Raw genomic sequence first — 15749 nt, forward strand, 5'->3', positions numbered from 1 at the left:
AAAAGTTTCAGAACTTCAAAACATTTGAGTTTACTGTTGTGTTTTTGATCATCTGAAGGTCTTAAATTTCAAATATTTTTTAAGGTTGCCCTAACCATGGTTAGGCCTTCTCAGGCGCTATTTTGGTCCGCCCTTTTGAAAACCAGTTCTACGGCCCTGGATTTCGTAACATCAAGAAGACAAAAATGAATCGAATTTCAGAGTATGCTTAAGATATTCAAGTGGTCGAAAAAGTAGCTCGTCTCCAGGTTTTCGTAGGTAGGGGAGGACATTTCTACCATCCCACATCTGGTTCTTTATGAAAACGAAACATCTCAATACTAGTCCAATACGTAAAATTTTTTTGCAGTCCTCCAGTTGCATCGCACACACTATATCACGCATACACATATCACGCATGCACATATCACGCATACACATATCGCGCATACACATATAAATACACATATCACGCATGCACATATCACGCATACACATATCGCGCATACACATATCACGGATACACATATCACGCATACACATATCACGCATAAACATATCGCGCATACACATATCGCGCATAAACATATCGCATTCAATTTGACATACTGACACGTTGAAAAATATTTAGTAAAGCAAATCGGTAAACTTAAACTCACGCATGTGATTGTATATGACGAGGCGTGGAAATGAAAGTTTGATAGTGTTTTCTTCATCAAAATTCTTGTATTTTCTTTCTTAGTCAAAGTGTAAATTGCAAAAAAGCGCAACCTTATGCCCCCCCCCCCTGCGTCTTCCTGAATCCAGCGAAACTATGATAGCAAAATAAAACACTGGCAAATGAAAATATCATGTTCTATATAAAACATACAAATATACAAAAGATACAGACAAATTTTACTATAAATACGAATGTCGCAATGTTTGATGGAAATCGCAACTGAATTTTTGAACCTTGCTCGGATAAAAGGATTTGTTGCAAAAAACGCAAGCAGTTTAATCCACAAATAATGTTTTAAGAAATAAAAAATTTAAAACCCCCTCCTCGGACAAAACAGAATCCCTGGTGATATAAAAACTACAATACTATAGAATCTAAAGTTAAGTTCGGTGGCGGCAGCGCGCACTCCCATTTCATAGTCACTTTCACGCGGTGAATTTTTTTCGCAGCCTCGCTTCCAACTTTAACTAGATCAGGCGAACAATCACAAAAGTTTATTCGCCTTAAATGTTTTGATTTTCTCATGAAAGCTTTTAAGAATTTGTAATCATCCTTTTTTGATTGTGTTGTGAAGTTAATCAGTGACAATACTTCAATTTTTTTTGAGAAAGTCATCAACTTCGGTATAATCTTACTATCACTCAGGAACTGGGGCAACGAGCCACCATATTCCAACACTTTTATCTTTGGCAAGTTTCCTACTAACGCGGCGATGTTATCCGCTCCAACTTGAACTGACTGGTAAAGTCCCAAGTATTCAATCTTTTTGCAACGTTTTACAAAATTGAACAAAGCATTGGGTGTCAAGTGGAAACTCCATCTTAAGTCTAACATAACAAGTCGTTCAGCCACACCTTTATTTCCCAACTCCCACAGTACAGCATCGTTGACAGCATGACCTTCTCCACAGTACGACATGTTTAAATACTTTACATGCTTAAGTTGTGTCAAAAATGAAAACAGTCCTTGCCAGGTGATTTTTGGGCAAGCTGATATGTCTAGTTCTTCGATGACACTTTCCCTCCAGATGTTTTGCGTCAATACATGATCTTGGAATTTCAGATATCGCAATAGTAATGTCTTTAAATTCCAGCAATACTTCAACAATGTATGAAATGTTTTCCCTTGAATTCCACGGCAGCCAATTAAACACAACGACTCCATATTTGGACAACTTGTAGCTAGTACTTTTAATCCGTTGTCGTCAAATTCTACGCAGTTTGTTAGATCTACGATAGCAAGATTCGGAAGTTTTGCAAACAATAACGTTAAATCGGTCTGCGTGAATAAAAACCTTCCGATACCAATGTTGTGTATATTATAATACGTACGGTTACTGCGAATTAAAAAATCAAAATCACCTGCCACATGTCGAAGATCCAACGTCTCAATACGTTTGGGAAAATCAAATACCGTTAGACGACGCGAAGGCATTTGGACAGAACTGTCTGGGCCAAAGATAAGGATACGCAAATGTGGACATTGTTTTTCTAAGAAACGTAGAAACCGATGATTAACTTTCAAATTACCGATGTTGAGTTTGCGGGTAAAGTGAAGCCTCGCTTTAACTAATTTAATGACATCACCCTCGTTAAATTCTTGTTTCATGGGCGATAAGTTAACCGTTCTCCACAAACTCCGATCTTTCCCTATTACGTACCATCGTTTGCAGACACAGGACGATCGGCATATTGCTTTAAAATCTAAGCATGAAAAAATGCGCAGCAAGCATTCATCTGTCAGACTTTTCATTTTATCAGGTGGATCCCATGCATCTGGTTCCGGTGATGATTCCATATGTATATCTCGAATGACTTGTGTCAGTAATTCTTCGGTCATGGTATCTACTTTGAAAAAAATTTTGAATTTTGATTCAGTTAAATTCCTGCTCTCATGCGTTGCGTTAACACTACAATGTCTTCTAATGTTACCGTTAATAAAAACGTCAGTGCAAAATCGAGACAGTGACATCCTTGCAATGCATTAACTATTTAAAGACCACGAAAATTCGTCTTTTTTTTTCGATTTTAAGACTTTGAGAAAACTGGATTGTTTCTAATAGATGGGGTTAGAAGACATTCAGATACTTGCCAATTATTCCTCTCTCCCTAAAATGTAGGGTGAAATTACCGACAAGTACCGTTATTTAAAAGCGCTTTCCACTATCTATTGATTCGGGGCATATAGGTACAGAAAATCCATTGTTTCAGTAGGAGCGATACTCCAACTTGTCGGTCGGACCACTTCCCAATCCCTTTCCCCTGAAAAATCTATTAACACGAAAAAGTCCAATTTAGACTAAACATGATTGCTCTTAATGCAATTTCATACTGCAGTCCTGAAATTTGAAGTGCATTTTAGCCAATGTAAAAATAAATTTCTCGACAGTCCTTAGTTACTTAATCACAAAAAAGTTCTCAAATTTATAATCTCGCCTCTCCAACTGAAAAATTGAGCATTGATGCTTTTCTAAACAAAGCGAGCGTATTTTTTGGTAACCTTAAACAGAGTAGTAATTTGTGTTTGTACAGAAGATATTGTCACAATGAGGATGCGTGTAAAGCAAGTGATAGAGGAGCGATGCATTTATTTAAAGATTTTACTACTTTATTATATCTGGGAGAAGCAGAGACAAAAAGAATCATACTTTGCAATAAACTTTTAGGTCCATTTATTTACACTAAAAAAAACTTATACTTTACAAAATTTTAACCATTTTTTTCATTGTAAGGAATTATTATATGCGTTACAGGCCCGTAGCAAGGTGCAAGTTTTAGTGTCTACGAGATTAAAACCGCCCTGTCTCAATCCAGTTACTTCAGACTGCACGTCTCGAAGAGCAATACTTACTTTTTGTTTACAATAATATAGATATGTAATATCAACTTTGTCTTTCGTTTTTGTGAAAAAAATTCAAAGTTTCTTTACCAGCTCTTAAGTTACGACACAACTGTCCACCATTTTCAAATATTGTTTCACAAAACGATACTTTAAAGTCTTGTCACTTGGCAGTACTCCTCGTGTCTGCAATTCTCGTCGCAATATTTGTTTTCAACAATTGATTCTTTTCTGCTATCAATTTCCATATGTTTTCTCAGGATGTCTTTAATTTCACTTTTAATTGCTACATCAATCGGTTTATAACCTTGTTCGTCCGAAACAAATGGATTCGCAAAAGAATTAAGAAGAAATATGACAATTTGTTTACTGGAGGTAATGCAAGCGCAATGGAGAGCTGTCCAGCACTCCTCCTTTGACTTGATTTCTGTATCAACACCTAGGTCTACCAACCACCTTACAAAGCCAATGTGAGAGTTTAAACAGCTTAAATGCAAGGCTGTGTAGCCTTCAGAATTCCTTGCGTTAAGGTAATCCAATCGGTGACCGATTCGTTGCACACACATTTTAAAAACTGGTACATCGCCCTTTTTAATAGCATCAAACAGACCATTTAGTATAGCTTTCGCCATTTTAAATGTAAATGTCTTTGCAGTCTACATGACTAGTAAATATTTTTAGTCAAACGTTCATACTGTGTTTATGTTTCATTAAACCATCTTATGTTGACTATGTGCTGTTAATGTCAACAAATTTTGTTAAAATTATTTTGAAGTTAATTAGATAGCTTACGTCACGACCCGCTATCAAACATGCAAAAATTAATTTGTTTTGACAAATCTGATTCAGTTAAAATGTAACCTTTGGGCCTTTGCGGTCATAACTATCTGTGCGATTTATATTTTACTTGGTTGCTTCACTAATTTTAGTGATATACGCTGGGTTCACAAAAACGGATTTAGAGTGTTTAAAGCTTCCATTTGAGCTACAGAAATCTCATGAGCAAAGCGCTCTGAGCTACTGATCCCTAAATACAATCCTACAGAGTTTAGTTTAATTGGGAGCATGTTAGCGATGTGTATTTTTAATATGGCACATCGTATGTCTACAGCACTTTCTACCTCTAGAAACAAAACGGTCGTGGTGAAAGGAGTATGATATGCAGAATAACACTATACAAACTGAGTATTCCACTCAGCGCAGTAGGAAAATGTTTTGGTCACATCCTTACTCTAGCAGACAAAAATTTTAATCATAAATCTGAGATTCGATACAAAAATAAAAGTTTTTTTTTTAATCGACATGTATTTCAAGGAATCCATAAATTTACAATGGTTCTTAATACTAAATACGTAAATAATATGTACAAACGTAAAATGCTATCAATCAGGACAAAACAGGAAACATTAGAAAAAATAAAATAAAACATTGACTAACGTTGGAAGTAGTCAAATTATAACACGAAAGAAATCTAGAGGTGTGAAAACGTAAAACATGATTCACATAAATAAACTGATCTTTTTTATCAAAGCAAAGAAGAATAGGCGTTTATTTGAGTGTGAAACTAAAAGTAAAGAATTCCTATTAATGACCATAGAGTTGATCATGCATAATATGACTGCTGTTGACTTGAATAAATAATGAAACACACCCCTGCTCGTGGTGGCCGAATTCAAAAAGCAAAGGCCACAGCAGGGTCTAGGCAATGAGTTCGTTTAGTACCGGGCTACGTGGTCCCGACACAGGACGTAAAACATAATTAGCACCCCTTCATACTTTATCGACATAAAAAGTCGGACAGACGTTCATTGAGGGTACTCCAACCACATAGACCCGACAGATGAACCCTCATTATCCGACATCCTTTCTATCGCTACATAACAAATACATATTTTTTCTGTCGATAGGCCATAACCAACTTAATAGCGCATAATACTGCATAACACCTTTATAATACTCTCTATCGTTCCATAACAAATACATATTTTCTCTGCCAATGGCCATAACCAACATAATAGCGCATTTTAAAAAAATAAGTACATATTTTCTCTGTCGATGGCCATAACCAACGTAATATGCCACAGTATTTCGCATAACTGCCATCTACGGAAAACTCTTTTTATAAAGTAGACAAAGTTTGAGGTTGGATACACATCCATACACAAACAGAAACGATATTTCGCTCAAATAGCCCTTTGCAAAAAGACATATTAACGGCCCTATTGCAGGCTAAACAAAGAGACGTTTTTGTACAAAATATTGAACAGGCGGTAGTGTTCTATGCTCATCGATAACAAATAGAAAATATATTTTGGACTAATATATTGGCATTTGAATATTTCAGTATTTAGGCCTTCAAAATTTACTCTCTTGTTGTAAATTTTTTGAAAATGCTGATGGTACATGGTTTGATAACAGCTGATCTAAAAAAAAATACGTTTAAAATAAGAAACAAGAATACAATTTTACTATAAACTGCATTAAAACCAGGTTGCTTAATTATTGTCTCTTTAACCTCTCTTTGCCTCTTTGATTTAAAAAAGGGAATTTAATACAAAGATACAAATCCATGCGATGTGATGCACAGGTATATTATATATATAAATATGTATATACATTTAAGGCCGGCTTTTGATATCTTTGTTAATCAAGTAACATATTAGGCAGGATGCATGATTTTGAAACCTGTGGACAATACAGGATTTATTTTGTTGAAATCAATTTATTGAATTCAACTGATTGTTTATTATTCTTTTTTGATTCAAATTCTCAAATTTGAATTTCTTTCAAGGAGTCGGATTAGTTGCAAGTTTTCATTTCAGACCCTAATTGAGTCTGCATTGCTCAAAATGAGCATTAAATACTCTAGGACTCCCTATCTAAGCTATGGCCTTTCCTGGGAATAATAGACAGGATTTGTAAGGCTAGCCATATAAAATATACAGACATTCTATTTATCTATGCAGAATAATTATATATACGGTGCGCACAGTATAATTAGCTGCTTATACAGCTACTTATACGATATATATCTTTTTACTTAAATTTTCACTTTTCTTCGTTATCGATCTCCCCATAGCCATCTATATTTATATAGATCAACATAAAGTTGTGTTTCAAATAAAACCAAGAAAAAGAACAAGAAACGATTTTGCAAAAAAGTTATAATTCTACTGTAGCTAGCAATACATATATATGTCGTATATATATATTATTAAACAACAAAACTATTCTGATTTCAAGAAAAAAACATGGAAAAGATGCAGTTAGTTGTAAAAAACACAAAGAAGCTTTTAACGGCTAATTATACTAGGCGTAGCATGTAATTATCCTGCATCAGCTAACTATATATTGTTACAGGTTAATCAGTTCACCGGCTGCTCAGTGCAAGCAACAATGAACTTTTGCCCTGTTTCAACAACTTTTCTGCAAAAAATATAAATAAAATCCTGTGCTAATATATATATCTTTTTATCTGATAGAAGTAGTCCCACAAAATGTCATTTGGAAGTTATCTTTAGCCTCCTTTTTCCCCATAAGAACAGGAGTTCGGTGTCCAGTCATGGAAGAACTACGCAAGGCAGGATAAAGATTTTTTGTTGCTTGCTCTTTAAGAGAAAAAGGCACTCAATCAAAAGGAGATCCAAGTAAGTACCAAAAATTGAGATAGCTAGCTAGCCAGCACACACGGAATGTTCTGGCCACACGAAGAGTACACTCTCGGATTAGATTGGTCATTTAATTGACAGAGATTAAAATAAAGTATCTTCATTGGTTTTCGAAAAAATGGAATTTTCCGAGCGTTTAGCCTGGACAAAAACTTAGCAGCGTCCGGGCTCTGTGCTGTCTCTATTTATATATATATATCTATCTTCCCAACCTCGTCCCCAGGACCTCTTTTCGCTTTTTTGATATCGGGGATGGCGCGAAGAAGAAGTTATCTTCCATCAGGCGATTTTAAAGATTCCGCCCCACATAGCGGCGACGGAAATCAAAAATGCCAATCTGAGGTAAGGTATTATACTATACATTTACCATGCTTTACTGTTATGTACTTATCCGTACAGCAGTAGAAACAAATATCCTCCCTGAAAATGACGCATCAAAAGTCCTACAGGTCATAACTTTTTATCCGCAAAGGCTTTTGCTGAATTCTGTAGAAGGCATGTCAGTAATATAACGTATCATTAGGAAAAAAAAAACAATACTTTTTGAGCTGATATGAAAGAATTCCAAATTAAAAGTCAAAACTTAGGTGAAAAGAAATGACAATATTATTTAAATTATTTTTCAGTAATCCATTTCAAATTCGTGATTATTTTACAAGTAATTACAGTTTCCGAGGGTTGTTGCACAGTTTAAATGGTGTCTTCGTAGAGGCTTTTTTGTTTAAAATAAAACGTCATATTTTAATGGAATAATCCATTAAAAAATGCTCCTGGCGTTTGTTTTCGAAAATTCAGTTATCAGTTGGTAATTTGAGCTGGTAAAAAGAAAGAACACCTTTAATACGAATTTGCAGTAGATAAAATTGCAATTATCGCGATATTGGAATATCTAATCCAAGAAAGCTGTTGAAAATTGGGGGACATATTTCCCATTTTTTTATACATCAAGTGGGAAAATTTCAATTAGAAATTTTAAAAACCGAGCCTGTAGCACCAAAAAAACTCATTTTTGGAATTCTCAATACATTTTTGCACGGTCTAAAAAGTAAACACTATGACTTACACTGTAAAATAAACAACCGTTAAGGTTGGGTACACATCCCTACACCAATAGAAATAATATTATGGCTAAATACTTTCTCGCGAAACGACACATCAAAAGTCCTACAGCAGACCAGTCAAAGGGAATACTTCACAATGTAAACCAAACAAACACTGATGTTGGATGCATATTGATACACAAAGAAACACTATACCATGGAAAAATAACCTCCTGCGAAATAAAGCAAAGTTCTAAAGCAGACAAATCAATATAAAGACTTTACGCTATGACCAAGCATTGATGTTGGATACACATTCATACACCAATACAATCCATATTCTGGACAAGTACTCCTTTGCAAATGACACGAGATGCTATGCACTAAACAGGCGGTATTGTTCAATACCTATCGGTACACAATAGAGACGATATTTTGGACAAATACCCTCCCATGAAATGACACATCAAAAGTTCTAAACCAACCAATCTCCCTGCTTTGCAATCGCCTAGTTTACAAATATAAGTTGGTTTTCATTGAGGTTGGAACCATTTTCTTTGATTGGTCTGCTTTAGGACATCTAATATGCCATTCAGGGGAGCACCTCCGTCCCCAGGGTTTTTTGACTTCTTGATATGAAAGATGACGTCTAAAAATGTTCAGGGGAGAGTAATTGTCCAAGAGATTATTTCTATAGGATTTCGCGAGAGGATTATTTAGGACTAATAATGTCTATTCGCGGGAGGATACTTGTCCAAAATATTGTTTCTACTGGTGTATGGATGAGTACAGAACGTTACAATGTCTGGTGTACAGGCGTCTCACTAATTAGTCTCCATATTTTTGTTTCTAAATGTGTATGGATGTATATCGTTGGTTGGTTATGGCCATCGACAAAAAAATATGTATTTGTTATGGAACGATAGAGAGTATTATAAAGGTATTATGCAGTATTATGCGATATTACGTTGGTTATGGCCATCGACAGAAAAAATATGTATTTGTTATGGAACGATAGAGAGGATGTCGGATAATGAGGGTTCATCTGTCGGGTCTATGTGGTTGGAGTACCCTCAATGAACGTCTGTCGGACTTTTTATGTCGATGAAGTATGAAGGGGTGCTAATTATGTTATACGTCGTGTGTCGGGACCACTTAACACGGTGCTAAATGGAGTCGTTGCCGCGGTCCTAACACCACGGATTTTTTTCGTGCACGTTGAACAATAAAAGACAATAAAAGCTAAAATGGCAGCCCCCTGCGATGTAAACAAAATATTGTTCCGTACGAAATTGACCCGTTGTACGAGGTTGGTCATTTTTCGCGCTTGTACGAAGATGGGCAATTTTGTACGAAGATTGGCTTTACAATTGCTGTACAAAAATTATGCAACGAATAATTTGGTTTAGAAATGAATATCTAAGCATTGCTAAATACATTCAGTAAACATTATAATATTTTAAATATTCTCTGAACGTTAATTTTTGACCATTATTATCTAATGATTGTACCAACTTCGTACAACCTAAATAACTGTGTACGAGGTTGGGCAACGTCATTGCTCCCACTTAAAACTTGATTCTTTTTATCCATACCAACTTCGTACGACTTCAAATACTATATACGAGGTTGGGCCTACTTAACTTCTTCTAATTTATTTGAATTTTTCTGATTCGAACCAACTTCATACAACTGAGATAACTTTTTACGACGTTGGGCCTACTTCACTTCTTCTACTTAGGTTGAATTTTTTTTAAAAATACCAACTTCGTACAACTTAAATAACTGTGTACGAGGCTGGGCCTACTTCACTTCTTCTACTTAAGTTGAATTTTTTTGAACAATACTAATTTGTACAACTTGGAATTTTTTTCTTCGAAGTTTTCGTTTCATAGCACGTGGAACGTTGTCTGTTCTTCCACATAAAAATCCATCATTGTTTTATAAGTCTGTTCGGGTATTATTACGGAATTCCGTTTAGTCCTTTCAACATCCAACCATTCCTAAAATTTTTCTTCCATGTACCTCTTTTCAGTCTCCATTGTGCTGAACATAAAAACACGCGTTAAAAATTTAAAAATGTGCGTTCAAAAAAGTACTCGAAAAGGATTCGAAATTTATCTACCTTTTCCTATCGAAATAACTTAAAAGGTTAGAAAAAATAATATATTGAAAGTTTTTGCGTTCTTCCCCGTTCTCACTCAATTATTAACAAAACCATGCTTACAAAAACAGTTTCGTACGAGCCACGCAAAGGCACTGGAGACAAGGGTGATTTACAGGTTTTTTGCACGAAAATTCAATATAGCATAAAATTCAAAGGTCACTACCATAAAAACCATGGAAAGGTTTATAAAAAAACCAATAACATTATCATACCTTGAATCAAAGAGACCAAGTTTATATTTACGAGCACTAGTGCCATTTTTTAAAAATATCATTGTTTATTCTCTGTTATTATAAAACAAAGTATAAAAATATATATCTATTAAAAGAGCATTTTCATATTCATCAAACTATTTGCATAAAATGTAATGAGATCCCAACTTGTGCAGGCCGTCCAAATATAAAAAGCCTAACAGGTCCTGGGGACGAGGTTGATGAGATCCAGACAGGAGTCTAACCTGCTCGCCTCATTGGTATTTTTTCAAATAGGCATCTAGATCGTAAAAAGAATGTATTCTTTTTGAAAATGAAATAAAAGAAAAGAAGATATTTTAAAAAAGTTATTATTTTATTATAAAAGTTTTATTTTTTGACGATATTCGACGAAGATGGTCAGTTTTGTACGAGGATGGTCACTCTCAGCGCTACGGCAAAAAAGCCTAACTTCATACAGTGAATGACATCGTACGGAACAATATGACGGATTCACTTACACCCTTAACTGGAATAAAAAAAGGGAACTGTTAGAAAGAGTAAACACAGATGAAAGGTATATGGTGCATTTTAGCTATCATTTTGTTATGTGCATATATAAGGAACCACGTTGCTAGACTGAACTGAGAGGCTGAGAAGAGTCTTGGCTCTAAAAATTTATGATTGAAAATAAAACTGCAATGCAGATACTCTAACCCTTTCTGCTTATCTTGCAGCTTTTATATGACTCTCAATTTCTCATTCTTTTAAAAAGGCATATCTGCATATTCGTGTTGCAGCTTATGCCCAAACATTTTTGTGTTTTATTAATTACATATCTGAGGTAGCTATATCTGCATTGCGTACTTAATTTTATATTACTAGTTGGTGGCCTGTGGATATATCCACAGCTTCACCCGTCCTTTATTTACCACATTTCGTGTCTCGCTACTGTAGTTACCATTTTGCGTGACAGACAGACGTATACAAGTATTATAATACACCTTTGTCAATTTTTAAAAAGTATATAATGCGCGCGCATAAAGAGACGATATTTAAAGGGTAATATTTTCAAAATGGCGGTTTTGGTAGGTAAACAAACTAAAAACGTAAATAGCTGTATGTCCCGTTTATGAGGGGAATTGATATATATCATTAAAAGGGTATTTAAAGAAAAAATAGAATTTTATAAAGCTATTAGTTTTTAATATCTTACTTAAAATAAATCCTTCTTATATAAACAAATCAAAACAAACGAACCAATTGCGCTCTCAAGCTTCGCTGCAATCTAAGTTGTATGTTTATAAGAACTAATGATTCAGCTTAATAACAATAGAACAAACAACGAAAACAAACAAAAATCGGTCAGAAAATCTCAACAAAAACCACCTATTGTAGACACACCTCCAGCCAAGATCCAAAAAACAAAAAATAAAGTTGAAACAACAAAGAATCCAAAGATTGAAATTTATTTGTGTGGAGTATGTAAAAAACCGCTATCTACAGTACCCATCGCGAGTAACTATACATGAGTATTAAACTACGGGTACGAGTAATTTCTTCCTTGGGTATTCCACGAGTATGCGACGAGTATAATGCGCGTATGAGTACGTCAAAAATACTCGCACATTTTGCTACTGCACTCACAGTACTTTCTAGCGTGCTTGAAAGACAAACAATATAATTAATCGAGAAACTGGCGGAGAATGCGCTTGCGGCCAATATGCTTTTATGTTGGTGTTGGATTTATTGAAAAACACTATTTTTACAATGTTATTTTCTTTGTTCGTTAGTTTTCTATGTTCAATAGTGAGTTGAAGCATGTCATAACTACACTTGAGTTTGGGGAAAGGGGGGGGATGTCAGGTTTGGTATCAGGGGGGCCCAAACCAGATGCGTGTGTTTCTATCCTTCCGTATCTCGTGGAAACGTCTGCGTATCTCGTGGAAACGCTAACTCAGCAACTCGCTTGGAAATTGCCTATATCTGAGCGACTCACTTGGAAATCGCCTACACCTCAGCAACTCGCTTGGAAATTGCCTACATCTGAGCGACTCACTTGGAAATCGCCTACACCTCAGCAACTCGCTTGGAAATTGCCTACCTCTCCGCGACTCACTTGGAAATCGCCTACACCTCAGCAACTCGCTTGGAAATTGCCTACTACCTGCTATGGCGTATCTCGTGGAAACGCACCTCATCAATCACGAAGGAAGCCTGACATCCCCAATTTACCCCAAACTGGATTTTTTAAAGGAGACAATTTTGCGATCCATTATGTTATTAGCTAACTTTCAAAATCTGATAATACACAACTTTAAATTGACAAATAATAACTACAATTGCTGTCAATAATACGAAATCAATGAATAAGGATTGTACTTTAATTTAGAGTTATAGCAGTAATAGCACTATCAATTGTTAGTGGCAGAAGCTGATAACAGTGGGTGGCGAAGTTTTAAATAATTGACAATAGAACTCTGAAAAGTGTTAGGAGGGGTATATAGTTAGCAAACATATAGATGTGTGGATAAGACTGCTAAACAATATTATATATTCAATATGTGGACGTAATGTCTCAAATTTTCGTGATGCCGTTGAGTCCTGCAATCCGAGAGGAACATTCTATCATAGCCCTATCAGATAGGTGGATATATCGTCTATAGCAGTCACTAGACCATCTCCCAATGATTTTAATAGCTGAGTCCGGAATGCCACATGACGCTGCTGTAGAAGCACCTCCAATGCGAAAACTATGTGCATTAAGATCAATGTGAAGTGGTAAACTAATTTTTACGAAGGAAGACACATATTTTCTGGTAACACAGTCGCCGCAATGTAAAACAAACAATGGACCTGGCGTTGTATCGCGAAGGAGAAGGTAATTTTCTAAAGCAGCTACTGGACAGACCTCACCGCCAATACGAGCCAAGCGAATTTTGAAACACATTCAAAATGGATCAGTTTTGGAACACTTTATATTAACAGTTGCTATGTTAGAGTGCGAGTCAATAATAATATCTGTGGCCATGGGATTTACAGAGGCATCAAATGTTTTAACTGATGGTGACACATATTCAGAAACGCGAAGAAGACCGAAGAACGCAAGTAGGATGAGGCCACGCCACATTAGTTTATCTATAGGCTTAAACCCTGATTGGCCAACAAATCGCAGCATATCCCGCAAATGAACGGGGATGATTGGTAGACGTCTTAAACGTTGATGTGGGTGTGATCTGCGAATACCACGCACGACATAGTAGAGGCGACGCATTGTATAAATTTGTGTGGAGAAGCCAAGGACTACACTTTGGTATTGAATTGCGGATAAATACACTTTAATAGTGTTATATGTAACGTGGCGAGCTAGGAAGGTAACATAGAGTTGCAAGGTGCGTTCAACTGCAGGATATGGTGTGATATGCAGGCTTTTGCAGAAACGAACATAACTACGGTGGCCAGATAAATAAGTTCGTCTAGTGTTTGGAGCAAGAGCAGCAGTAAAGTAACACCTCAGTTCGTCTTCAAGACTTCCAACACTGATTGAGGTAGTGGAGAGGGTTCTGCTAGTGCGTCTGGACACTTGGTCTTGAATAGTTGCACCTGTAAGCGAGAAAGAAGATCTGCATAAACGTTAAACTGACCCTCAATATGACGTAACAACAAGTTTATGTTATGTTGTGCAAGAAAGAAAAACAATTTCCTGACCAAGTTCATGATGTGTGGGCATTTACATGAGCCGCTACACCATATCTAAACAACAGCCTGGTTATCTGTGAAAATTATGACTTGTTTATTCCTCCATTCAACACCCCAACAAAAAACAGCCACAACAATTGCCAGTAACTCATAATAGGAAATGCTATGCTGCAGGGCATGGCCTAATTCTATTGAAAACCATTTCCCACCATAAAATCCACCGAGCCCAATGCCTGATGCATCAGTAAACAACTGAAGGGACGATGAGTAGAGAGTTTCTGTGTGAATAATAGCTATCCCGTTCCACGTTGGAAGAAATGCCCACCACCACTCGACGTCCTTCCTAGATTAAGAGGTGATAGTGATGTGGTAATTTAAGTGTTTAACCGTAGATGCTAGATCAATCAAGTGGCGTAGGAAGATACGGCCACATTTTACCACTTTACAGGCAAATGAAAGTGAGCCTATAAGAGACAAAAGCTCCCTCTTCTTACATTTTTTCTTGGTGAGCCACCCTTCTAAAGTGACCATCAAGGCATCAAACTTATCTTCAGGCAGACGTATCAGAAAATTAACAGTGTCAATTTGTATGCCCAGATAGGTTATAACCTGAGATGGACCCACTACTTTATCGAGTGCAAGTGGAACGCCAATAACCTTAAAGACATTCTTGATGAGGTCAACCAAATACTGGCATTCATTTTTTTGTAACGCCGCAGTAATGAAGTCATCAAGATAATGCAGTAACTCATTCGTCATTGCTACAAAATGTAAGATAAAGTTTAATAAATCTGCAAAAGTATTAAATATGTAAGGCGAAGAGCGTCCACCAAATGGTAAAACTACATCAAAAAATACCTCCCTTGCCACTTATATCCTAGTATATGCCAGTCATCAGGATGGACTGGACAGAGTCTAAAGGCGTGTTTGATACCAAGTTTTGCCATGTAACAATTCTTGCCCATTCTTTTGACCATCTCTACCGCATCATCAAAGGATGAATATGAGCCCGAGCAATCCTCTCTCGATATGCCATCATTTACTGAGGAGCCTCTGGGTGATGAGAGGTCTAAGACCACCCTTACAGTACTATCTTTTTTGGGTGCTGCACCCAAAGGCGAACAGTGGAAACCTGGAAGCGGTGGTAAATCAAAAGGTCCAACTGTATGCCCACGATTCAACTCTTTTAAAATTGCTCATGATACCTTATGACCATGGATCACCGAAGACTTATTGTTAGAATCACTAGAGGCTAGTGAGCAGTCAAAAAAACCAAGTTTAAAACCAAATTTAAAGCCGGAAACAATAAAATTTACAATTAATCTATTTGGGTGTCCTGCAAGCAAGGACTCCAAAATATTCACATTGATGGGCGTGGAAACAGGCCTTACAACTGGAAAAAATTACTTGGGACTTGGTGCAAAGGGGCGGAGTGAACAGCCGGAG

The 15749-nt window shown here is 36.3% G+C and overlaps 3 protein-coding genes across 4 annotated transcripts in view; 1 reads left to right on the forward strand and 2 right to left on the reverse strand.

Moving 5' to 3' along the window:
* Nucleotides 1-661: 661 nt before the first annotated feature.
* Nucleotides 662-3089, reverse strand: LOC130622030 (F-box/LRR-repeat protein 2-like). Its single transcript, XM_057437424.1, has one exon. The coding sequence runs from the start codon at nucleotides 2669-2671 to the stop codon at nucleotides 1058-1060; it is 1614 nt and encodes a 537-aa protein (XP_057293407.1). The 5' UTR covers nucleotides 2672-3089; the 3' UTR covers nucleotides 662-1057.
* A 601-nt stretch (nucleotides 3090-3690) lies between these two features.
* LOC130621246 (notch-regulated ankyrin repeat-containing protein B-like) lies at nucleotides 3691-4170 on the reverse strand. The gene has a single exon (XM_057436555.1). It carries the CDS (start codon nucleotides 4168-4170, stop codon nucleotides 3691-3693), a length of 480 nt encoding a protein of 159 aa, XP_057292538.1.
* Nucleotides 4171-10094: 5924 nt separating this feature from the next.
* Nucleotides 10095-15749, forward strand: part of LOC130622781 (SANT and BTB domain regulator of class switch recombination-like) — a 30465-nt gene continuing 24810 nt past the window's right edge. The window contains exon 1 of one of the 2 annotated variants that reach the window (XM_057438291.1): nucleotides 10095-11181. In XM_057438291.1, the coding sequence (XP_057294274.1) occupies nucleotides 11175-11181 (7 nt within the window). In that variant the 5' untranslated portion in view covers nucleotides 10095-11174. The remainder of the gene's footprint in view (nucleotides 11182-15749) is intronic. The other variant, XM_057438290.1, reaches the window with a different exon arrangement.

This window comes from Hydractinia symbiolongicarpus, chromosome 12, assembly GCF_029227915.1.
Source record: "Hydractinia symbiolongicarpus strain clone_291-10 chromosome 12, HSymV2.1, whole genome shotgun sequence".
Taxonomy (NCBI): domain Eukaryota; kingdom Metazoa; phylum Cnidaria; class Hydrozoa; order Anthoathecata; family Hydractiniidae; genus Hydractinia; species Hydractinia symbiolongicarpus.

What these genes read in the sequence shown, in the direction of transcription:
- LOC130621246 (XM_057436555.1), bottom strand. Translation starts at nt 4,170, where the DNA reads ATGGCGAAAGCTATACTAAATGGTCTGTTTGATGCTATTAAAAAGGGC.
- LOC130622030 (XM_057437424.1), bottom strand. Translation starts at nt 2,671, where the DNA reads ATGTCACTGTCTCGATTTTGCACTGACGTTTTTATTAACGGTAACATT.